The sequence below is a fragment of the Syngnathus floridae genome, chromosome 9 (assembly GCF_059516105.1).
Source record: "Syngnathus floridae isolate MCC-2025c chromosome 9, RoL_Sflo_1.0, whole genome shotgun sequence".
Lineage (NCBI taxonomy): Eukaryota > Metazoa > Chordata > Actinopteri > Syngnathiformes > Syngnathidae > Syngnathus > Syngnathus floridae.
Genome location: NC_142421.1, coordinates 7422966 through 7448008, shown reverse-complemented (window position 1 = coordinate 7448008; position 25043 = coordinate 7422966). Strand labels below are relative to the sequence as shown.

The 25043-nt window shown below is 42.7% G+C and overlaps 1 protein-coding gene and 1 long non-coding RNA gene across 6 annotated transcripts in view; one reads left to right on the top strand and one right to left on the bottom strand.

Moving 5' to 3' along the window:
• Positions 1 to 25043, bottom strand: part of dst (dystonin) — a 77594-nt gene that overhangs the window by 9229 nt on the left and 43322 nt on the right. For 4 of the 5 annotated variants that reach the window (XM_088385804.1, XM_088385805.1, XM_088385806.1 and 1 more), the window contains 43 exons: positions 23263 to 23415; positions 22953 to 23186; positions 22582 to 22854; positions 21820 to 22368; positions 21518 to 21694; positions 21314 to 21437; positions 21011 to 21219; positions 20618 to 20935; positions 20373 to 20539; positions 20129 to 20285; positions 19858 to 19984; positions 19669 to 19719; positions 18937 to 19172; positions 18468 to 18597; positions 18042 to 18241; positions 17243 to 17741; positions 15584 to 17052; positions 9724 to 9885; positions 9410 to 9580; positions 8985 to 9151; positions 8602 to 8761; positions 8114 to 8440; positions 7876 to 7960; positions 7540 to 7781; positions 7069 to 7275; positions 6824 to 6943; positions 6651 to 6758; positions 6360 to 6578; positions 6074 to 6277; positions 5700 to 5925; positions 5390 to 5616; positions 5190 to 5312; positions 5009 to 5110; positions 4223 to 4324; positions 3954 to 4127; positions 3716 to 3871; positions 3386 to 3583; positions 2979 to 3107; positions 2405 to 2566; positions 1460 to 1615; positions 1114 to 1320; positions 866 to 985; positions 171 to 340 (listed from right to left, as the gene is read on the bottom strand). In XM_088385804.1, coding sequence (XP_088241930.1) covers positions 171 to 340; positions 866 to 985; positions 1114 to 1320; positions 1460 to 1615; positions 2405 to 2566; positions 2979 to 3107; positions 3386 to 3583; positions 3716 to 3871; positions 3954 to 4127; positions 4223 to 4324; positions 5009 to 5110; positions 5190 to 5312; positions 5390 to 5616; positions 5700 to 5925; positions 6074 to 6277; positions 6360 to 6578; positions 6651 to 6758; positions 6824 to 6943; positions 7069 to 7275; positions 7540 to 7781; positions 7876 to 7960; positions 8114 to 8440; positions 8602 to 8761; positions 8985 to 9151; positions 9410 to 9580; positions 9724 to 9885; positions 15584 to 17052; positions 17243 to 17741; positions 18042 to 18241; positions 18468 to 18597; positions 18937 to 19172; positions 19669 to 19719; positions 19858 to 19984; positions 20129 to 20285; positions 20373 to 20539; positions 20618 to 20935; positions 21011 to 21219; positions 21314 to 21437; positions 21518 to 21694; positions 21820 to 22368; positions 22582 to 22854; positions 22953 to 23186; positions 23263 to 23415 — 9497 coding nt within the window. Of the gene's footprint in view, positions 1 to 170; positions 341 to 865; positions 986 to 1113; positions 1321 to 1459; positions 1616 to 2404; positions 2567 to 2978; positions 3108 to 3385; positions 3584 to 3715; positions 3872 to 3953; positions 4128 to 4222; positions 4325 to 5008; positions 5111 to 5189; positions 5313 to 5389; positions 5617 to 5699; positions 5926 to 6073; positions 6278 to 6359; positions 6579 to 6650; positions 6759 to 6823; positions 6944 to 7068; positions 7276 to 7539; positions 7782 to 7875; positions 7961 to 8113; positions 8441 to 8601; positions 8762 to 8984; positions 9152 to 9409; positions 9581 to 9723; positions 9886 to 15583; positions 17053 to 17242; positions 17742 to 18041; positions 18242 to 18467; positions 18598 to 18936; positions 19173 to 19668; positions 19720 to 19857; positions 19985 to 20128; positions 20286 to 20372; positions 20540 to 20617; positions 20936 to 21010; positions 21220 to 21313; positions 21438 to 21517; positions 21695 to 21819; positions 22369 to 22581; positions 22855 to 22952; positions 23187 to 23262; positions 23416 to 23868; positions 24106 to 24215; positions 24360 to 24433; positions 24653 to 24805; positions 24953 to 25043 lie in introns of all 5 variants that reach the window. The other variant, XM_088385808.1, reaches the window with a different exon arrangement.
• Positions 12652 to 13691, top strand: LOC148393231 (uncharacterized). Its single transcript, XR_015860609.1, has 2 exons — positions 12652 to 12936; positions 13067 to 13691. It is a non-coding gene; the product is annotated as an uncharacterized LOC148393231 (long non-coding RNA).

Here is a 25043-nt window from a genome sequence, read left to right as displayed (position 1 = left end):
AAATTACCAAGCTATGCAAGAAATGCATTGATATAATCAACAACATCTGTGTTTTTTTACATATTAAAACACAAAAGCAGAAGAAAAGAAATAAAATTCAACAAAGCAAAGGAGATAACAAGATGTCCAAAATCTGTTCTAAATAAAACCTGACCTTTGTGTGACTTTACCTCTCTATGGACTTTCCACAAACAGTGTCCCATTTGTCCCTCAGTTCACTCAGCATGTCATCCAGTTTCTGATTATCATCCTGAAGCGAAGTCTTGTCCTTGAGGGCTCGTCCAGTTCTCGAGGTGGTATCATACACCGAGTGCTTACTGCCCAAAGCCTTCTGGAACTCCTGTTTGAAAGAAAACCATACATATAACACCGGTCTGGAGTTGCAACAGCGTAACTCACTCGATTTGTTTGGCAGTTTTTACGTGAGCCTTCCTAATCCTACCTCTGAGTGCATCTCAGATAGTATCTTAAACTTTGCGTGTGTGCATTCTGATTAGAAACGTAGCATCTTGTATGGGAAACCAAAAATGGGTCAAAACTCAAGAGCCACACAGCTCCAAAGAGATTAAAAGTATCCCAAAGCACAGCCACCCCAAATACATTTGCTCTATCCCAGTATTATGACAGGATTAACGCAGTCTGCCCGTGCACCATTGCAGAGAGGGGATTATGAGGCCTGTGATAGAATCAGAAGCGTGACTAATGTATGCACTATAGTGTAATTCATCGCAATAGGCTTTACTGAGAACGTCCCCACCCCTCATTCTTTCTGAGTTCAGATGGTTAAATATACGTTTTTGTTGTTGTCCGCATGACATCATTTAACGAGGTGCCTATATGTTTGCCAAGGTCAAATTGTGCTCACCTTGTGTTGCGAAAGCTGCATCTTGATTTTGTCTGGCTCATTGGCAATTTCCACTTCAGAGTCTAGCGTCTTCTCACAGTCATCCAACCATTCGATTAGTTTACTCCAGTTTTCATGGAACTGAGGACAAGTGAGATGAATGTAGTTCACTGTTTAGTATCACCAAAATTCTGTGAGTTTTTGTTTAGGTCATAATAATGGGTTTATGGTAAGATAAGGGAATATTTGTGCTTTCAGCCGGCAAATACCTGTTTCGCTCTCTTCCTGGCATCGTCCAAAACACGACCGCGTTCCACAGATCGCTGCACCAGCTTCTCCCAGCGACCTTGCACACTCAGGAGCAGGTTCTTGATCAGAACCACATCCTGCTTCTGGCTGAAGTACTTTAACTGCGTGCCTGTCTTGTCCAGCTCGATGATGTCATCTCTGTGAGAGTTGACCTCTGTCACAAACACCTGCACAGGAGAGAGGAGCGTCATGTTTAAGCCTTTTAGTTGAATGACAAACAATCTGGGATAGAAACGAGTGTATTTTACATTAAGGTCCAAATAATAACAAAAACACATTGGATGTTGTGTAAGTGTTCTCTCTTACCTTATGCTCATCAATCTGAAACAGGCTGGTTTCCAGAATCAGAGAGGCGGGCGACACCATGTTCAGCGTCTGCTCTGCTTGGGTCAGCCAGTTGATGAAGTCTTGCAGAGAGTTGTGGAAATCTGTGGCCAGCGTCAAGGCCTCCTCCAGTTTGACCTATGGACATAAAACAAATTCATGCTCCATCCTTTCGGACTTTATTAAACACAGATGCAGTATCAAAGAATTTCCAATCATGAATCACAAGGCGAACTGTTGCTGGAAGATAAAGAGGCTCATCGCAAACATGAGCCCTAACCGAATGAGGAAGTTCATATCGCCGTAAAAGCCGATAATGAAGCAGATTCGGACTAATGGATTTTTAATCGAATGAGGGAGAAACATCCGTTGGGCCGCATGTCACACGGTCATTCTAATGATGTCAGCGAGCTGATGTTTCATGCTGTGTCTCCCCCATATGTCAGTGGGAGCGCTAAAAGTGAACTCAAGAGTTGTCAGTTCTTTATTCTATTATTGGAACACTTTGTTTGGCTGCAGAAGGCTCTGTGATTCTGGGAACGGGACCAAAGTAAAGAGGAAGCCGACTGTTCAGTGAGAGGCCAGGCCATATTTGTAGTGAGAGACTCACTTGGGCTTTTTCAAAGGATGGTATTTATTTATTGTCGCTAAACAAGTAAGAACATGTTGAGTGCTTTTATGGCAGTAAAATATTTCATATGATTATGGTGTCTGCTTCGTAATCCATTTTCTATAACACTGTTCTCATTGCTGTTGCAGAGGAGCCGAACATAGCTGACTCTCCATGCATTATAATTTGTCGTTTTTTATGTTGCTGTACACTCAGCATTATTATAGTATGCTTGCTATATGGTACATATATTCTCTTCGTCGTTGTTGCAATTTGAAAACGATAATCCAATTCCTCATTATCACAGCGATCCTTACCTTCCTTTCAGCAACTTTGGCCTGCACGGCTTCCCATTTGTCTTTCAGGTTGTTGAGGTCCTGCTCCGTGTTGCCCTCGGGCGTCATAGCGAGCAGCTGTTGACCTTTGGTCATCAGCTCCTTGTATAGCTCCTCTTTTATCTCCAAGGCAGAACACAACTCCTGCGTAGGTGACATGATCCAACAGTCATTTGGAGGAGAACATTCGAGGTCAGCAATGAAATGCAAAACCTGACAAAAGCCACCATGTTCCCACAAACATTTAAACAGTATCATGTTTGTACTTTAGCAAGTAATCTAGAAATGATGCCTCCAAATATGTTCCTAAGAGGCAATGAGCTGTAGAAGTACCATAAATGGTGAAAAAGGGGGAAAAAACAACATTCCTGGAGACATGGAAGTCAGATAATGCTGAAAAGGTTAAAAACATCATGACGGCTTTTTGTCATCTTCTGCAGTGGGAAACCATCAGTGTCATCTATTTTTCACACTTCAGATCAACACTGAGGAGAGCATCCGTCTCCTCGAGGACCAGGCCATCTGCATACTCACTCTCGCATTGTTAAACACGTACCAGATGGACGTTAAGCTGCTCGCGGGCTGTGTCTGGTAAGCCTCCCACAGCCTTTGAAGCCAACAGCTGACGTTCTGTGTCTTTCAGCCATTGCAGCATATCTTCCACCTCACCATGGAAACCCTGGGCCTACAACACAATACAACCTGAGTCAGACAAAAGGTGTCACACATACTCATTGTGCGGAAACCTCCGATGGGAGAGGTTCGCATTTCTTTGACTCATTCATTTTGCGACCAAAACTGTGCTTGATAGACATTCTGTTGCACATATGTTAACATAAAAAAATCGGATTAACCCTCACATCTGATTGTAATGCCAAAGCTATTTTTATACAACTTGACAGGAATTCAACGAAGCAGCTCAAGAAATGTCGGATAAATATATCTCATCATGTCTTTATATACCTGAAGCAGAGCGCTTTCCAGTTGCTGCTTCCTCTGCTCAGTCTTTTCCAAGATGGCCTTCCAGCGCTGGTCGAGGTTCTCCAGTTTGCTCCTCAGGCAAGAGGCTTCCTCTCCAGCACTGGATTCCACGAGATCATTCCCTGCTTTGTTCACCGTCTCAACTGTTGACTTGTGAGCCAGTACGTCAATTTGGAGGACCTAAGGAGAGAAAATGGTGAGGAACGACATTAAATAGGGCATCAACAAACCCTTTCCCCTGGTTGTCTGTCTTCATAAAAACTATTGACTGTATGTATGCTCAACAAAGAGATAAGAAGTGAGAATACTTACATGATGCTTGGCCAGCTCAATTTCAATAGCTTTGGGGTCTCCCCCAGCCTTTCTCTGCTCATTGAGCAGCTCCTCAGTGTGGTTCATCCAGGCCAACAGCTCGTCCAGTGCATGCTGGAACTGCCCCAGTGCGAGAAGGCCTCCCTCTAGTTTGTGCTGAAGTAACAATATAAAACACATTTACACGGTGCAGTGACACCCCCACTAAGATATCAACCGTTCTTTGATTTTTGGGCACCTGCCGGCTGATGATCTTCTCATCCAGGTTTCCCCACAGCATTTTAAGCTCGTACATTGGCTCCTGGATGGCGCAGCGGTCGGACTCCTCTGTCACCTTCTTGAGAAGGAGCCCCGCTTGGTGGTTCAGGCGCTCCATCTCAATCTGCAGCTGGTACGCCTCAACTTTGAACTCCTTAAAAACATTAAAAAGTGGCAATATAGATATGAAAGTATACATACAAGAACTGCACATCTGCACCTTCCCATTTATTTACGTCTATACTATACCTTGAGCTCAACAATTTGCTGCTTGACCGTTTCGAGGTCTGTGCCCACAGGTGACATGGAGTCCAGTTTGCTCTCCAGGATATCCACCCAGTCAAACATACCCTGCGTGCAAGGCAAACAGAACACGTTACCAGAAGTCAAAGTTAGCCCAGGCTGCTCTGAAGTAAATCCACATAAAAATTGTTAAAGAACAAGGCAAAAAAACAGTCTCGTATTATTTAAAAGGATTGTAAAAGGTAATTTTACAATTACTCATATCAAAGCAGTTGGATGGAGGGACAATTCATGTGGGTTGCAGTTTGATCCAAATATAGTAAAGCAGCGTGGGTGGCGTCGCAATTAATTGGATGCTCATAAAACAATGTAGCTGACTGTGATGGATGGCACTGCAATCTGCCTAGTGTGGTTTTAAACCAATGGCCTTGAAAACAGTCTGGCGCAATGCGAGTTTTCATATATTCTTATCACTGCTGTACAAACTGAAAAGGCACGTAATTTAAAAAAAGTTTGACTTTTACAACAATCATTAATCTTCTCCTACAAGACATGCATGGTCATAGAACACCGCAATATAGCCAAGTGGGAAAAAATTCCCAGATGCAAGAGAATGAAAGTACCTCAACAAATTCCATCGGCCCTTTGATAAAATAATGTCATCAATTTACCAACTAGTCTTCAAAGACTATACTGCTTATCCCAAGTAATTGCATCAATCCAGATGACGTACAAACTTGACATCTTTATCAGTTTATGGTTCCGCAAGTGAATAAGCAGTGACCAACGTACCTGCAGGCCATCCTGGAATTGCACTGCACCCTGCATGGCCTCCTCCAGCCTGTCAACTCGCTCTTTCCAAGTCTTGTTGAGGTTTTCCCATGCCGAGTTCACCTGGTGCAGAAACACCACATGAATGATACAAAGCACTCTGAAAGAATGATTGAATGGATCATTAAAAATGATTTCACACCTCATCAATGCTTTTCTTTATCACAGGTTTGTCAGGTTCTCCGCAGGCTGTCATGAGCTCAGAGCCTTGGTTTCTAACAGAATCCAGCTCCTCTTGAAGCCCATCAATCTCCTCTTTAAAACCCTATGGAGATAAAATACAAAATGAAACCTCCCATCCGTCTTTTTCCCTTTTTATGTAGCAGCTGTTTCTGCGCAGACCTCAACAAACTCCTGCTGCTGTTTGACAACTGAAGGATCCACCCCTGGCTCTTCCAGTTCCCTCAGCAAGTCCTGGCTGTCTTTGATGGTGGCGATCAGAGTGCAGTGATCGCACCAGAACCTTTCAGCGAGGTCCATCACATCCAATAGCTTGGCCTCGCGCTCCTCCAGCAAGACTTGAATATCACTCCATAGGAACACCATATGGTCCATTTTGTCTCGTACAGCTAGTGGGAGGAATATAATAATAATAATAATAATGATAATAAAAAAACAATAATAATAATGAAATAAAATATGTGAAGGCTACCTTTGGCAGATAATGCTCTGTCTTTGGACCGTGCAATCATCTCCTCGCCTCGCTGCTTCAGGGTCTCAAAGGAAGGCTGCAGTTTCTCCAGGTCCACACTAACACTTTTATTCTCCGTTATCTGCTCCTTGATTTTGTCCACCTCCGCTGAAATGGAGGGAGGCTGATGCAGGCGCTCAGCAATCCGCTCCAAGGATTCCAGCATGGGGTCGATTTTATCATGGAACTAGTGTGGAATGAAAAGAAGTGATTTGGGTCACTATCGTATTGGTGGGGAAATAACTTTTACAATGTAATTATTGGAAAAGCCTCATGATACAGTGACCAGGTAAATGTGATTCAATTTAATGTGCAGGAAAAAAATGCCTTTTCACCTGAGTGGATTTGGAGATGGCCTCATCTAGCTCGGCTGCTCTCTGTTTGACGTCACTCTTCAATTTGGTGTACAGCTGCTCGGACGTTGTGTACTTCTCCCTGATGGGCAGCCCTTCCTCAGGACTCAGTTCCAGTAACTGAGGTCCCGTCTTATTCATCTTGTCTATGTGTGGTTTGTGTTCGGCAATCAGCTCCCGCATTTGCTTTAGAGGACATACATTTTTTTTAAGCAACTTGTAAGGCTTTTAAATGAAGATGTTGATTTTACCACCAGTGCATTCTTACCCTAAGTTCCTCTTGTTGCTGCTTGAGCGTGTCATACTCAATGGCAGGTGGAGGCAGCTGGTTGAAAGTCTTCAGGGTTTCCTGAAGCCACGGTGACAATTCTTCATAGGTTTCCCAAAACTGGCTTGCAAGAGACTGAGCTCTTTCCAGCTGCAGAGAACGCTCGGAGTTCAGCTGACTCACTGCTCCATACTTCTCTACGAGAGTCTGGGTCTTGGCCTGACGTGAGACAAGATATTGTAATATATATAGAAGACAGCAGATACATAAATATTTGAGATTGTTTTTCACCTTTAACAGTTCCTTTTCCTCTGGCTTTTTGGTGCTCATGATGGATTTTCCCGTTTTCACTATTGCATCCACGGAATCTTTGTGCCTCATGATATCCATAGAGAAGGCCTAGAAAACACACTTAAGTGAGTTTGGTTTAAAGTTGAACAAATCACACCCTCAAATAAACTCACCTTATGTGCTTGTAGTTGGGCTGCAGTTTGGTCCTGTCCCAATTTGATTCCACCCATTGACAGTAGCTTACTCTCAGCATTTGTAAGCCATGCTAGTTCAGAATCTGCTGCTTCTTCAAACTGGGTGGAAAACACAAAACAGAATTACTCTCAGGAAATGGAAGACAGCTAAAGTAGAACAAAACGGAGTGTGTGTGTGGGGGGGGGCTAGCTGAGGAAAAATCACTCCATTCATTCTGGCTCACCTGCTGTGACTTGAGAATGTCTGCGTTGATCCGGTCGACCTGCTGAGTGATGCTGTCACAGACAGCTCTGTATCGCTCATTGTCCTCCGTCACCAGCTTGTCAAGACCTTCTCGGGTGTGCCAGGGAATGAGATCCAGCAGGGAAGTACTCAATTCATTCAGCTTGTCCACTGCAGCTTTTTTGTCTTTCGTCTCCTTTAGCAAAGTCTGGAAAACAGGTTATATCAGTATACATAAAAATTGTGCAGCGTCATCATTGTTGCACATACCGTAAAATTGTTGTTGTTGTTGTTGTTGTAGTAATGTAAATATCAAGACAAACATTTGCAACATTGCTTTACTGGATGCTTCTATGTCTGATATACTCAAAGTTATGCATCTAATTGAATTGTTTCATTAGTACTGTATTTATTCACCAGTGTGGGGAATTGTAGCACGCTATCTAAAGATTAAATTATTTTTACAGCTTACCTTTTGAATGTTTTGGGCTTGAGTGAGCTGCTCGCCGATTGGCTCCTGATCCACATAAGAACTGACTTGGGCCTCTGCCTTTACCAGCCAGGTGCTCAGATCCTCATGTGTTTGGTGCAGTTTTGTGGAGAGACTCAAAACACGTTCCAGTGTGTTCAAAACATTTTCACTCATGGAGGTGATGTCAGCATACTTTGTTTTGATTCCATCTAATTTTCCTTGGATAACAACAACCTCATCACCTGTAATAAGAGGACCGTGTATTTATTATGGGGCTTGACAGTGAATGAGTCAAAGCCTTGGTGGTTGACTATTGTTTACTATGAGGGAGTATACCTGTTGTTTGCTTCAATAGTTCCATTCCATTGAAGAGGGCTTGGTCAACATTCTTCTTCCTCAATTCAATATCATTGTGTAAACCCTAAAATGAAAAGTACAACCTTAAAACAGTGACAAGACAAATGTCTTTGGAGATTAAAATATATTGAAAAGCGACAACATTTAAAACCAACTGAAAAATGATTAACTTGACAGAAAAGACAAAAGGATGCTGGGCCCGGGAAGAAGTGTGTACCAGTTGCTCTGCCATCTGCTTTTCAAGTGTGTCTACTATGTGGTCCTCCACGGACACTTCCTTCAAACGTGCGTGTGCCTCACTGAGCCAGTTCATGAGGGCCACCTCGTCCTCTCCAAAGAGCTGGGCGTTGGCCAGGGCCTGCTGCAGTAACTCGGCTTTCCTTCTGCAGCGCTCCTGCAGCTCGATGTAAGCCGCCTGCACGGCGTCCAGCTTGGACTGAACAAAGTCCTTGTCATCAACAGAGCTCACAGCTTTGAGCATCTGACCCAGACTGACAGCATGAAACAGGTCTTTACTGCGATTCATTATCTCCTCTTCTATGATCTGAGCATGATGGGAACCAATACGACACAAACAGAAAAGACAAAAAGAAAACCAACTGAAATTGAATGGAAATGGAACAAATGAAAAGTAAAAAACATAAAAACTGGATGGATAAAAAACTTAAGGGGTGGTGCACTGGTGACCATGACATGATACGTTACCTTATGATGGGAGATCTGTTCTTCTAGCTTCGATGTTTCCGTGCCAACTGGTTCTGAGTTGGAGAGGCGCTTCTCTGTGGTGGCGAGCCAATCGTTCAGAGGTTCTAAAGTCTCATGGAACTGCTGAGTGACCACCAAAATGCTCTGCAGTTGCTTATGCCTGACATATACAGGAGAAAAAATAGTAGTATACAGCATGTTGATGAATGTCTCCTGTTATTTAGCTCAATGGAGCTAACCAATATATTGGAAAGATTTTATTCAATACACAATATCATGCAAAAACATTCTCAAGTATTAATAAAACAAAATTATATCAAATGTATTATATTAACTTGGTATTTATTTATACAATGAATAGACTCAACAGTGCGCACACCAACCTGTTCTCAGCTTTCTTGAGCAAAGTGTCCCACCTCTGCCCAAGGGATTGGACCTCTTTTGCAACTTTTTCCTTATCCACAGACTCTGCCAGTTCTGCAACCTTCCCCCCTTCGCTTTTTATCAGCTCCACTGTGGGCTTACGGTCATCCAACAGTCTCTGTAAGAGCTGCCACAACGAACAAAGGAGAAGACTTATTGGACATCATTAAAATGCTCTGAGCGCAGGCGTTTCTTCATGTTGGAAAACAGTCAATCACAGGCACGTATTACATTTCCATTACATTCTTAAAAGCTTTAAGAACCGCAATCAAGTCGAACAATAAATGTCATTTAAAGAAGATAAATTGTAAAGCTGTAATTGTTGGAAACAGAATGGTGTTTTATGTACTGCAAGTGGCACTGAAAGCACACAAGGCATGCTTACTTTCTGCTCTTGTATCTGTGCCTTGACCACTTTGAACTCAGCAGAAGGAGGCTTCTGATTGGCCATGAGCTCCTCCGTGTCTGTCAACCAGCTGAGCAGAGAGTCCAGAGCATCATGGAACCTTCCACAATGCAACAGGGCTTCATGCAGCTGGGCTGAACGCTCAGCGATCTGTGGATGACAAGGTAAAAATAGATCTCAACCATTAGGAGGTCAGTTTAAAACAGTCTCTTGGATAGCACCAGACAAAAATGAATTTTACTAGGACTTCTTTTTTGAGGTTTTACTGAAATGCTTGCTGGGCAATCACATACCTTTTTGTTGAGCGTGTTCCACTTTGTGTTAACCTTCTCCAGGTCATCCTCAAGCTTTTTAGTATTGGTGCCTCTGGCGGCATTCTGGATCAGCCCCTGACTGATGGAGTTGATGTCTTGGAGTTGTGTCTGCAAAGGATCAATGTCTTCCTTTTGGAAAGCCTGCAATTAAAAGCAAACATAGGATTCTTGGGGGTGCACCATCAGGGAGAACAGACTAGCGATCGTATGGAATGATAGTGGGGACCCCAAAAGCCACTTAAAATGGGCACATGCTGCAATTGAATCACCCACAATTCAATCAAATGCTATCAGGGACAAACTACACTTTCATAAGCCTGTGTAACACAGAAATCCGGCAAAACAACCAGACTTTTTCACACTCGAGATGGAAAAAGTGGAATATTCTGTCGGAATAGTTTGGCTTCACCATTTTGAGGCCATGCTGCTCATACAACCACCGTACATGCATTAACACAAAAATTACGGAATTACAATTAGAATTTATTCATTCATCTTCTGAGCCGCTTCTCCTCACAAACGTCAGACAATTACCGCAACGTGAACTAATGAAGAAACTGATTTTAAAAGCCTCTTCAGCAAAGGTCAAAATATTGTTGGTGTTAATGGATAATTCATAAATCCCCATGAAACTTCATTTCTTTATTTGGAAAAGTGGCTTCTATGAGTTAACATCTAAGAATTATATCTCGTATAATTTTACGACTTTTCAGATCCTATTTTTACGCTCACCAGTTCTCTGAACCCATTCATAAAACTATCTCAAAAACTGCCATGACAGTGACTTCTTCCAGATCCTGATGCATAACTTCCACAACATTGCCAGGTTGAGTGCTTTGTTCTACCATTGGAGCCAAGCTTATAGTGGGAGGCAGCTGCTTATAATCACACAGACGGACGGACAGACAAACCTCCATGCAAAACTTAATTCACCCATCATGTAATCAGATATGTACTGCACAGCGCCAACAACAACCCGTTTGAAGATCCCTATCATTCAGTATGTCATGTTCTCTAATGAAGATGATGTCAGAATGAATGAAGAAGCTATTTTTGGACACCTGTGATGTAGAATAAGTTTTACAGTCTACTTCTGGACAAACGGCATTCAGCAGCGCCTCAATCTCTTCCGCATGTTGGAATGCGTGTAAATCTTTGGGCAGGCAGTCCTCCACTGACTTCAGGAATTCTTCCAGCTCTTCCATATTGTATTGGGACACCACTTGCTGCACAGCGCATGGTTTGGTTTGCTGACGGCTATCGATGGGTAGAGTTACAGAGTTTCCGTAAGTCTCAGGCTGTCTCGCCAGCTCAGTGTCTTCTTGTGATGACACACCCTCTAAGAGCTCAGCTGTGGATAACTCTTCATAGTCTGTTAAAGTCTTCGTATACCACCCGGAGGTTTCGTTGAGAGTTCTAAAGGCTGACCCAGAAGATGATCTCCCTATGGAGTGCCTGTGTTCTCCACAATTCAGAGTAACCTTTCCATTCAAGTTTACCATGTCAGATTGCACCTGTTGTGGCTCTTGAACAAGGCAACCACTTTGGTAAAGGGAATGATTCTCCCGAGTAGGCGTGAACGGGAATTCATCTTGTCCTGAACTTAGGGACCGAAGCCTTTTTAAGTCCCCAGACAAGTGCATGGCCTCTGAAGAAGAGAGGCTCCTTGATCCAGGGCCCGGCTTTCTGTGGGATCGTTGAGCATGACGTTCCCTCTCTACAGTAGGACTATACAAGCCAGAGTCTTCTTCGGATGTCAGAGAGCTGGTCACACTCTGCCCTCTTCTTCCACTGATCAATCCTGGTCTCTCAACACTACCGGAACATAAAATTCCACTGTGGCTGGCATACTCTCCAAGATTTGTAGGGGCAAACGTCCTCCATGACCGCCGAAATTTAGGTTGATTTTCTCCACTTTGGGGACGTGCCTTTGGCAGTACTGTATCTGTCGCTCTGATGACATTCCCGTTGAGTTTGAGTCCGTCAAATACGGCCCGCTCGTCCAACAAGGCGGGTTTACGAGTACGGAGCTCAAAAGAACTGGAGTTGGAGAGGACTCCATTTCCACACAGGCTGCTAAAGTCAAGAGTGCGGTGGGTGTAGGGTAGGGTACCCGCAAAGTGACGGGATGTGAGGCTACCCTTAGAGCTTGAGTCTATCTGCTCATTGAGTCGCACAGTGTCATAAATGGACCTCTGAGGCACATAGCAGTCATCAATGTTCAGGTCCTCCTCCTCCCCCTTTCCTACGCAGGATGGGTTTTGTCTGAGGCAATCTGGTCGGCTCAGCGGTTTCCCCATGCCAAAACATACACGCTATTGTCTACAAAGAAAAAAAAGAAATCTACTATCTGATAGGCTTGTTTCAGTGCGTGCGTACTCTTCGAAAATAAAACTGTGCAAATTAGTTTTCTTTTTTATAATCCCCTATAAATAATAAATATTTGTGTATTTTACATAAAAATAGCATCTCATAAATTATGGTGCATGGATATACAAAAGCGCAGTTAAATAAATTATATTCCAGTGCTGAAGTTTCATCGAGGATCCATTTAGGCTCTCCCTTTAGGCTTCTCCCTCATTCCACTGACAAAAGTTAATCCCATTTCTTCTGGTTCAAGGTGCATCCTTTTTCCTCTGAAATGTTGCCAGCATCAGTCCTTGAAGTCCCAAATGTGCAAAGTGAAATATCCACGCGTGAATTCCGACAGGCTCTTGGAAAAAGTGTGGCTTATTCCAATGTGTGCTGGTACTCGAAGGATAAACAAAACAGCCTGCCCTTTCTCCCTCGCCACTCGGCTCGCAATGACAGACACCCTCCTGGCAGGGGCTTCCATGCCCCGCCCCCGTTCATTATTCCCACAACATCTGCCACAACTCCATTTGTGCTCGAAACTGCACCGGCAAATGCTGATTGGTCAACGCGACCCTCCAACCCAACCCCCCTTTATAATTCCCCCTTTATGTCTGCGTGGCTTTTATGACTTCACTTCTAAGTCATCTTTTACATCCTGACATAATCACTTTTCTTTCATGTTGTATTTTTTCTTTCAGATTGCCTGGCTCTCATCTCAATGTTTTCAACTCTGTGTATCCTTTTTTTTCCATTTTCTTTTCTTCCACAGGACGGTTGTGTTGAACCCTGCAGATACTCTTAATTACTCTGGAATGCTGAGCGAGGCACAGGTCGCAGGTAATTTAACACCGGCTCCCATGCCAAGTGCAAGAAGGGTCTTTTTTTGTCTTGTGACCGGAGTAGAGAGCAGCGGGAGGATATCAAGCAGATGATGACAGGAATTTATTTTTGTTGGCCTGATTTTCAGCGCCACCAAACGACAAAAGGAGCAAACAATCTCAACTTCTTTGTCCCGATTATCACGCATGAGTGGAGATGGAAAAAGATGCTGACAGAGATGAATTACCGTCTGAGATCTGCCGGGATTAAAAAAAAGAAAAATGTTCTCCATCATTCTTGATTTCTTGTACAGTTCAATATTTGTTGATGCTGTCCATAATTCTGTACTTTTAAAGTTTGTATTTTATTTCAGCAAGACCAAAAAATTAGTGCGATAAAAAACCTTTTTATAAATTTTCCCCAAACTGGACCATTTATCAACCTCCCACTAAATAGAGACAGAGCTCGAATGGCCACTGGACTTAAACTAAGCAATCTGCTAATTTTCCCACATTATAAAGTGTTTTGCAGAAATCTGAAATGTATTATACATATAGACTTTATTTTCCTCACTGCTATGTTTTGCTTGGCCAACAGTTCTTTCTGACATGCTTTTTCAGTCTCTATAACACGTGTACACAAAAAAATATTTCACTTTTGGTAGAAATGTTTTCTTCCAGCCAATTACATATTATTGCCATGAAATTGATGAGACATCTTCTGGCTTTGTTTTACTGCTTATTTAGCAGATGGAATAAAAAAAAAAGACATGAGTCTGTTTCAAAGTCATTGTAATGGAATAGTTTGAAATAGAAGATCGTCATCTCAGGCAGTCATTGCCACGGCAACCAGAGATAACAAACATTCATGGACTATAATTTCATGAACCAGGCTGATACCCGGCCACCTCTCTATTAATTATTCCATACTTATGCTTGAATGTGTCATTGGTGTGTGGCAGTGAGTAATTTTTTTTCTTTAACGTAGATGAACTCCAGTGACTAAGAAGATAGATATTCCATTTTAAATGAAAACAGGCTCTGATGTAATGTCTGAAGAGCACGAGTCACCAACGCTATAACCCCCAGCGCATTTTGGTCATTAGAGTGAGAATGATCACATACAGTACATACAGATAACAGTCCATACAGTATGCACCTTTCACAGGCAAGCTTCTTGAGTTGACGTCAGGCATATCTCTTTCAAAACCTGACCTAAAATGGTAAGAGCCCGTGAAAGAGAGCAACCCAAGAGCCCTTCTTCTCTGTTTATTCTTCTCTCACTTAAGTTCGTAACAACGCTTATCCACAGACTACGAATCAGAGTATGATGCCATTGGATTGTGTTGTTTTAAAGCTAATGCAAAGAAAGTCTGATTCTGCTTTTGACAACCCTTTGACATAAATGAATACAAAGGGTGTTTTCCCACTAATTCCCAGCTGATTCCCAGGACAAAGAGGGGTTGAAAACATCTCCTCCTACCCAGCAGGAATCCCCCATCCTATTAGAATCTTTGCAATTCAAAAGGAGCTGACACATTGTGGCACCCCCCTTTTGTACCCCCCAAAAACAAAACAATCCTTTGACCTACATATTTCCACAGACACATCTGTGTCACTGGGCCAAAACACATCTGTTTACATTGTTTTACTGTCATGTTATTTAATACTGACCTCAAGTGTTTATCATGTTACAGTTCTGAATGTAGGCTAATCCTCTTTTGGGAATACTGCAAAGGAATTTACAGGCTTTTAAAATATTTGTGTCAAAACCTTGTTAATAGCTACGTTTTATCCCTCACTGATAACAATGACGACATGCAAAGTATTCAAAACAGACCTTCAAGATAGATCATGGATATATGGCTTTGATTACAAGGATGACATGTCTAAGTTAAATCCATCAATAATGATAACATAAAAGTTTCTATTGTGTATGGGAAAGGCGTGTTCATCACATATGCCAGTTAGAAGAAATGTGTGATCCAGCATGGCTGTGCCTCAGTGCACAAATCAAGCTTGGATGAGTTTGGTGAGGGAGAACAAAGTTGGTGACCCCGGCCCTCTCTCAGATCCCAACACAATTAAAATACTCTATGACCTCACAGATGTTGGCCTGAATAAATGGGACTGAGATTCCCAGAAACACACTCAAACATATTTGTCCTCAAAAGAGTGCAAGCAATAGAGGCAAAAACTGTTCACCTCTACATTCGCTTCTTTCCTGGTTGTTTACTTGAAGTGAACACATCAGGAAAACGGAACTTGAAGCTGGCTCTAATCACTTGACATGGCTACAAAGGATGGAAGCCCATATCCATCATCCGGGACTAAAATGACACCCTGCTGGTCACCACCTGGCTGCGTCCCAAAAATCTACCTTCTGCTTTAAGCAATGGCTCTTTTGTTAACGGCTGATTTCTTTGACGAGCATGCAGTCCCTGGAGGATTGTGGCTTTTGTACTCAGAGGGTTCGAAAGAAACCTCCTGGTCATGTGCTCCATTGTGAGTCGGTGCTATGGAAATGATCTGAATATTTTAGCGCTACTATGAAACTACAAAAGTTGCTTAACAAAAAACTGTGATTGGCTTGATTCTGAACCTGAAATAGAATTTTTTCATCTAATTTGTGACTTGTGGAACAAGATGAACGTTCGGTCACGCACCTTAAAAACCTCCAGTTGTTGATTGATAATGTCTGTCTCCATGCCGACTGCTCCTTGGGAGGCTTCCTTGTCTTCAGCTTTGCAGAGTTGATCATCCACGTGTTGAAGTTTTCCACAGAACTCCTCCAGCTTGAGCAGAGTACTCTGCACCTGCCTCTCTCTGCCTTTGGCTCGGTCCATCAGCTTGCCACACTGCTTGCTCAGCGCATCCAGGTCTCTCTTCAGACCCAACAGGTCAGGTGAGGAGTCCGTTTCGAGCATCCTTTTACAGCCATCTCCTGCATCGGCCGTGTTGACCATCAGCGCTTGCAGCTGTGCTAAAAAGCTCTCAATGTTCTCCTGCTGCTCCTTAAGAACAACCAAGTCCAGATCTACCGGAGCCATGTTGTCCAACTCATCATCCAGGTCTGTGAAGCGGGTGAACATCTCCCGGATGCTGTTTTGGAACTGCCCGATGCCCTGCAATTTACTTTCCAGGACCTGGCATGTCTCCTCTAGCTTCTTGTTAAGGCTGCTGTATTCCTTTTCTAAACTGTCAGCTTGCAGTAACAAGTCTGTCACTCCATCAGCATCCGGGAGATCAACCACGAGGGTCTTTGCCAAGTTCGTAAGGTGTTCGACTTGGTTTTGCAGCCCTTCAAGGCTTTTCTGTTGAGCTTTCATGTTGGTCAAGTTCTTACTGCTGTAGGCCTGTACTCCCTGGGATTCATAAGCATCCAGGAGCTTCTTAGCTCCCTCTAGATGAGCCTTAGTCTCCTTGAAATCTTCATTAAATTCTTTAACTGTATATGAGATTTTTTCCAAGGATTCTCTTTTGTTCTGTAGACCTTCCAATACGCAGTCCACTCTTTTAGAAATGCTCTCCGCCTCTTTTTTAACTTCATCCGTGTCAGCGTCAGCCACCTCGAGAAGGCTCCCTGCAGCATTGTTCATCTGTTCCACCATCCCTCTGTGCTTGTCCACGTCCTTCTGAAGAGCTTTTACTTGAGCTACAGCATCCTCTACAGCAACAGGCTCAACAGCAAGTTTGACTCGACCCTCTTTGGCTTCACACTCCTTCACCCAAGTGTGGAGCTTCTCCACATGCTCTTCAAACTTCTGCGCTCTCTGTAGGGCAGTCTTAAGTTTTTCACCCTGTGCATCGGAGCTCTTTTTCACCTCCTGCCAGTTAGAGGAGAGAAGAGACAGTTGACCTTGCAGCGCCAACTTTTCTGCACCATCAGTGCTTTGCAGAAGCATTTCGCCTTCCCCTGCTATTGAACTGTAAGTGGCTTCTTCTTCTCTGAGAGCCACCTGCAGGTTATTGTGCTCATCCAGAGTTTTTTCAAGGACATCCACTTTGGCAGAGATGGGCTGAGGTTTCAACTGGTCTTGCAGTTTCTGAGCCAGCCATGACTGGAAATCTTTGGAGGTCTGATGAAACTGCTGGGAGCTGGCGAAGGTTGAGTTCAGCTGCTCAATTTGTTTGGCTGCAGCACGACAAAAAGAAGACTCAGAGAGGGTGGACTTTGTCAAGGCTTAAAAATTTGTAACGAGAAGAATGACTCACACTGCAATCATGGTGTTAATCTTACAAGAGTGAGTTTCAACAAAAACTAGCTGTAGATGGAGCCACATTTTTTTTCTTAATTCTATTGTCATAAAATAAAAATGACAAACCTGCTCTCTCTTCCAGCTGTCGCAGAGGTTTGCTGACTGTCTCCAGCTGCCTGTCTAAGTCAGCTTTCAGATAGTCCTCAGTCACCATCGCTGTGAGCTCCGCATGAACGGCTTCAGCCTCTTTCAGCTTCCCCCTCTCCTCCCTCAGCTGGACCGAGATGTTGTGGACATCTTCCAATTGTTTCTTTACTGCATCGGGCTGGGTACTGCTGGCTTGATGCCCGCTGAGCTGATCCTCCAGCTGACTGGTGGTCTGGCCGAGAGTCCTCAACAGCTCTTGGAACTGCCCCGTCTTCACCGCAGCTTGGTCGATGAGGGCATCTCGCTGATCCAGCTGTCCTATAAGTCCTTGCCATTTCTCAGTAACAGTAGTGAGCTGCTCCCTCACCAGCTTTCCATTTGAGGGGTCCTGGTTATCTGATGAGTTTAAGATGGCAGATGCGGCTTCCTTTAGTTGCTCAAACTGAGGCTTGCGGCTCTTGAATTCGTTCTGTAGGATCTAAACAAGAGAAAAAGTCAACTTGTTCAGTTTGTCCTACTTACTTGATGACTGATTAGAAGAAATACCTTTTTCATTCACAAGGTCCGAAACCTACCCAACTTATTTCATGAGTCTCATCGCAATGGCAAGATAGAAATTGTGAAGGACAGTAAAGGGACAGTATATGAAATCGTACAAAAATAAAGTTGCATTTTATCAAGAAAAAATACAAATTGTTTTTTGTACATACCTTATATCTACCTTTATACCTTTATCTCTAAAATGTTGTACTTTTGAAACAACTTAAATTGTGTTTACCTGGACTTGTTGCTTCTGCATTTTCAGCATGTTGGGGTCAATAGAGAGCGGTCCAAGGACACTCATCATCATCTCCTTCTCTGACAGCCACTGACCAAGCTGAAGTTGAGTACTTTGGACAATGTCCAAATTCTTGTTGGACTGCTCCAGGTGCTGCTTCCTCTCCAAGGCGGAGCCACTGATATCTGCCCAAGCAGCATCTACAGCAACAGAGCATGAGTCAGCGTCATTCCGTGAAGTGTCCATATCTCACACTGCGCAGCATTTGGCTATCGAAAGGTGTTAATTTAATTTCAAAAAAGCAGCTGCTGTGACATTCGACGACAGGCAGGGTGCATTCTGGACAAATCACTAGTCAATCACAGCCTCTAGAGATTTTAAAAGTCAAATTATATTTATGGGATTCCATAAAACAACAATGCTTACCAATTTCTGCCAACATCTGCTTCCATTTGTCAGCTTCTTGAGAGTTTGGATGAGTTTCAATCAAGTCAATGAGCTTCTCCCTCAGCTTGTGGAGCTGCTCTTTCTTCTGCTTCATGTCCTCTTCAAACACCTAAAGAACAAACAAATAATTACAGGAAAAAAACATGCTGTATGCTGTCTGCCTGTCCATTCGTCCGTCTTTATTGAATCAATATGAATTGTAATTTCACGCTCGTTAAATTCGGCCTGAGAAAAAGGCTTGCATCTTTATATGGATTGAAGATATTAACGAGCAGTATTCTTGCTCACTTCGCCGATCTTTAATTATATGAGATGAACTCAGCTCATAACAGTAAAATCCATGGATGCATCTTTTTTTGCAGCATTTAAAGACAAGCTATTAGAAATTTTCACAGGATCTTTTTTTTTTTTTTTTTAAAGAGTACTTGATAACATCTGCTCTCATCACCTTCTGCTGTTCAAGTTGTGTTTTCACTGCATCTTTCTCTGTGGCACCATTCTTCCAAGAAGCTGCTGTTTTTTTCATGTCCTCCAGCCACGTCATCATGTTTTCCGTCTCCTTTTTGGCATCCTTCAGCTCCCGCACGGATCCATTCAGCTCAGCTGCTCGACTCTTCAGAGTGTCACCCAGACAGGAATAGCCCTCATTGACGAAGGACATATTTTGCTGAATTGTCATCAGCTCTGAGGATTTAACACAATTAAAACATGAATAGCGTGTCGTTTCTTTGTTTGCAAGTTAACACATTACTGACACAATGGTACGCATTAGAGAGTAATGGGCCCAAACATATTTTCAGAAAGTGAGAGAACAATTTAAGATAAAACGTCGGTGTGTTTTAGTGATTTCATGACCTACTTTATATAAATCATATACATAGACTCACCTTGAAAAAAGCTATAGAGGTGACCTCATATCGTAAATGTAGGGATCTTAGATTTCAGAATTATGTTAGGACACATACAAATATTTAGAAATGAAATCAAGTCCCAAAGCTTCTCATGCCAAGGTTTTCCCTGATATACTAAAACAAACAGTCCAGGCTTTATGTTAGCCATGATTTGATTGTATTGCATGCCCCTAATAACATTTCAGTACATTATCCAGTCCCACAACATAGCCAAACCGAGGAATGTTAATTTCATTCACTTTGCAATACCCTCTTGCCCACTCGATTACCTTTATTGGTTAGGTAGGAATGGCTTGCTGGACCACCACCGTTAGTAAGAGCTAATGCAGAGACATGAGGACAAAGCTTAAGTCAAGGACACATTTCCCAGGTAGCAACGATGCAACATTAGCGTGCACAATAATAACAATCGTGCACTTTTTTTTATGATTCATACAGCTGGTGTTGTGTGGGTTTACCTGTTTTGTTAGGGATCTTCGCTTTGGCAGGGGATGTGAGAATCGCAATGTGGCTACATAGTGAAGATCCTCTATTGTTCAAGTCCTGCACAGCAGGGCCTTTAGATGTCCATTCCTCCAGTAATCCCTATTAAAAAAAGTTTTATTCATCAAGATATGTACTGTTGGATAAATGGCAGCTGGAGAGATATAAAACGTTGCTTTCATTACATCTGTTATTTATATACAAATAAAATTTGGATTCATTTGACAACTGCATCTGGTGACTCACAGTGATTATTTGGAGGTCATTCTCCAAACTTTTTGCACTGCAACTTTTCTGCACCACGGGCACTTTCTCATTGGTCTCTTCTAGCCACTTGCTGAGAGCACTGGCCACAGACCTGAACTCTCCGAGCAGGTCCTGACAGGATGATACCTCCTCTTCCCTGCAGAGGAGACAAAATAAGTCAGCAAGTGTCATTTGTTTACTCTGTGCAACTTTTTCATGCGCAAAGTTAGGAAATGGGAAGTACTTTTCTTTGAGAGTGTCTTTGAAGGTGCTGAAGATGTTTGAGAGATTATCCATCTTGCTCTGCATCACTGCTTTGTTACCATCTTTGCTCATTTCACACAGCTCCTTCGACAACGTCTGCAACTTCTCCAAATTACTGGCATGTTCAGCCATCTCAGCTTTTGTTTTCTAGAAAAAAAAAAACATTCTTTGTTGTTTGTTTCAGCAACAGATGCTAAATTGTATTTTTTTTGGCAGTCTATTCACCTGCGTTAGCTCAGAGAGCTCTTCAAAGGTTTTCCCTGGCCCGTCGGTCTCATGCAGATCTTGCGAACGCTTCATAACAAACTGCTGGACATTTTCTGCGACCTTCTCAAACTGCTCCACCTTGTCTTTAAGCTGTTCCAGACGTGAAACTTTCTGCTTGTGCTTGTCACACGTGTCCAAGAAGCGCTGGGAGAGGGCATCCATTTTGGACTGCAGGAGTGCCGCGGAGGTGGGGTCAGCTGTTTCCACAAACTTGGTCACTTTAGATTTCATGGCTGCGATGCTGCTCTGGCGACTTGCTATGTCCTGCTCTATGGCCTTTAAAAGCAGAACATGATATATTTAGAATTTGACTCCAACACTGGAAAATTAACATGAAAGAAAAATACTTACTGTTTCTTTACTCAACATATCTGTGATGGATGCAGAGTCCAGTGGAATTGTGCCATTCTCTTTCACGCTGGTTTCCACTCCCTCCATCCATCTCATCATCTCATCCAGTCCATCCTGAACACTCATGGAGCGAGTCAAAGTCATCTGCAACTTCTCATTGCGATCACTCACAGACTTGGACAAGTTGTCATACCGCTCCACGATGTCATCTGGAGCACAAAACCAAGTATCCCGTCGTCATACAAACTTAAATTATCCAAATGATGATTTAAAAAGCAGCTATTAGGACATGTCGACTCTTACCTACTGTCTCTTGGATCTCATCTATGTTGCTCAGCAGGTTTCCATCAGATGAGATCAAAGAATCTGCTGTTTTGCGTAGCGTGTCAATAGCAGTCTGATGTCCGCTCATCTGACCTTGTAAAGCCTGCGGATGACAACATGAATATGCGGTGAGGAAGATAGAGTCAAATGCTTATAACAAATCAAATTTGTCGTGTTTTTTGCCTTAGTGTCCTCCAGCTGTGTCTGGAGAATTTGTGGCTCAGCAGCGATGGCCTCTGACTGCTGCTTCCTCGCCTCCTCTTCGGAACTCCCGAGCCACTTAAGAAGATCCGAACTTGAGTCATCGTATTTCTTATACTTGTCAACGACATCTTTGAGATTGTTGCCAAGTTGATTGCACTGAAATCAATTGAATGATGATTTAAGGTGTGGCATCAAATCAACACATATTTTTCTAAGACAAATGCTGCTGCCAAGTGGTAGATACGTGTCACTACATGCAAGTGATTTTCCCAACAAAATACCTGAGAGTGAAGTGTCTTATATCGACTAGCTGCAGAGTCTAGTTTGTCCTTGACAGCAGAACAAGTTCCTGAAGTATCCACTTGCATCAGGCTATTTTTTGCCACTGGGTCAACGACTTCACATGCTTTTGCCACATCCAGAACTTTCTGGCCCGAAATGGTGATGAAACGAAGGTCTCCCTTGTGAGAGATGACATCCTCTGAAAAGCTCTTCTGTCTGAGAAGTTTGTCATTGAGGATTTTTAGGGAACCCGCTGAGGCACCCAAATGCTCCACCTCACCCTCAGCCTGTTTTAACCAGTCCTCAAACTCTTTGCAATCATCCTGAAACTTCTTCAGCTCCTCCTGGACACATTGTACCTGCTTCATCTGCTGCTCAGCTTGGGTGAGAGAGGCATTGTAGCGCCCTTTCAGTTCCAGAATGTTCTTCTCCAGTTTTTCCTTTTCCTGTGGAGACAGAACATCGGCTTGCTTGTCCAGAAGAGCTTGGGCTGACTGGGTGGCCATGATCAAATCCTGTTGTTGGGACAGAATCTCCTGATGGTGAGCCTGCAGCAACAAAAAAAGACATTAAGTATATAATAAAAAGGTGTTGTACACTTCACAGCCATAAAAGCATGACAAACAACTTCACACTCCGATTTGATCTGATAGTTACAAATGAATTCAATGGTAATATTGTATGTTAGGATGAACAGCAAAAACATTTTTTTTGCCAAGTGTCAGGTTTGTGTGTCTTGTGATGCAGTAAATCAAACGTACCTTGACTCTTTCATACTGCTTGTCAATATCCATGCAGGCGTCACTTTGCCCATCAAAACCACTTTCACTTCGAAGTAAATTGTTTCCATTTGCATCATCCTTCTTTTCTTTCCGCAACTTGTCTAATGTCTCCTCTGGCAGGTTTCCATTGTCTTTGCTTATGAGGTCTGTTTCATCAATGCTTCGTCCATTTTGATCCCCAATATTTGAGATCCAACCTAGCAGACTTTCTATTTTGTTCTTGCTTTCCTCAAGACGCTCAACAGCTGCAGCCTGAATAGACAATTTGCCATAAAGTAGCACAATAAAATATTTGCATTTAGATTCTAGTATTATACATTAAAGATGTACAAAGGTGAACATTTGCTGACCTTTTCACTCTCCTGCTTTATAGCAGTGGTTACAACCTTCTCTAAGTCCTTCCTGGACTCCTCAGCTTGCTTTTGGATAAGCTTAGCTTTGCTTTTTGCTTCTTCCAACTTTGTCTCAATATCAGCAATTTGCTCTGCCGTCAACTTGCCCCGATTTTCCTCCAAAAACGTTTTCGTACTTGTTATGACCTCATTCAGCGCAGTGGCGTTTGTTAAGACGTCTTTTTGCAAGGCCTTGAAATGAGGCATTCATTAAACAAGAGAAAAGGTTAGACCATGATGTCAATTAAAGCCAAAATGTTTGTTGTACCTGATGCTCCTGCTGGTACTGCTGCAGGTCTGTGACGCACTCAGCATTGCTAGCCTGCTGTTGGTGCCCAATCAAACGGTTCTCAGTCAAAGTGAGACTGTCGCACACTTCCTCTAACTTGTCTGCAATCTCTTGCTGCCTTTCCAATATGAGCTGTAGACGAAAAAAGGCAAGGCCATCTGATTAGTAAAAATACCTGCTTAGACAAAGTCAGTAAAAATATGCATCAGATATCTCATTCGGCATAAGATCTGGTATGCTGTAAACATGCTGGCCAGTCATCGCATTGGTCTTGAGAAGAAACGAAGAACAGAGAGACGTTACACAGATTGAGTAAATATATTAGATCACTGTGGAAGGAATTCCAGCAGTGTGTTGTTTCCAACGTTAATTGCACAAGGGTTTCTTGGAGGCCTGTCGAACACAATCGGCAGAGAGGTTAGTGTAAAGCACTGGATCATGCCATCACAGTTTCTCGTCAGAACATCAGTCAATTATATTCATAAATAAACAAATGAGATACAAACAAGATGTAAACAAATAAGATCCATGCCAACACAGATGTTACATCATCTGTGATACTGAGCAGCATATCCATATGCAGACCTTCTTCTGGTCTTCCTTCTCCTTGGTGTCCAAGAGGACATCTAAGGTAGATCTCATGGCGACAAATTTGTCCATCTGGTCCCTGAAGGTTCTCTGAGTGCCACTGAGGCACTTGAGGAGGCAACTGCTCTGAGCGGGACTCAATAAGTGGGCGTGCTCGGAAATAAAACTCTGGATAGCAAATGTGACGTCCTCTAATTTGAGTTTAACATCTTGATAAAAATGACTTTCAGCATCCTGGAACAAGAAAAAAGGAGTACACGTGTTTTTTCCTCTGCAAGGAAAGTGTTTCTTCTTCCAAAAACGTTTACGTAAAGCTGGTTTAGATCATTTACCAATTAAAATACCTTGTTTCTTTGGATGCAGCATTTGAGTGCTTCAACATCACAAGTGTTGAAATCCATATCTGCCATATTTAGTTCCTTTTGGATGAGGCCCACCAACATATCGAGATCAGCAAGATGTTTCTGGTATGTTGATTCCAAATATGCCTGAAATCACAGTAAGAGCAAACCAACCTCGATGAAAATTCTTGTGCTGCATTTATTTCTGTTTCAAACCTCACCTTCTTACTATTTTCCATGGCCCGAAACAACGACTGAGTTTTTTCTGCACACTCTTGGCAAACCGTAGTAAAACTTTGCTGTAATTCCTCATATGTTGAAGACAGATCTTTGCGGATTTGTGCGGGGATGTTCTCGTCAGGAGCATTTAAGAGCAGTTTGGCCTTTTCCATATCTTCATTCAGGATACCAGCAAGTAAGTAAACTTGGGACTCCAGTGACTGGATAAAAGCAAATTTAAGCGTTAAAATGTACTGTACAGTGGCAAACCACAAAATTAAGTACACTCGCACAATTGTTGTATTTCGATATGATCGTGCAGGTGTACCTAATGTTGTGACTTCACTCATATGTCCTACAATTGACTTTCTAACCTGGGTTTCATCTATTTGCATCTGCAATTCCTCCATGTTGGTGCCATTTGGTTCTCCGATTAAAAGGTCTTTTCTAACATCGTCTAAAACATCGGCGTGATCTTGGAGTCTGCCAACACACTCAAGGTAATCCTGAGTAGAGAATATCTGTAGGAAAGCATCAGAGATCCACATAAGATGTTTATAAGGCAAACAGAGAGAAATTAGGTGTCATTTCCACCAAAGATGAGATGGTTTA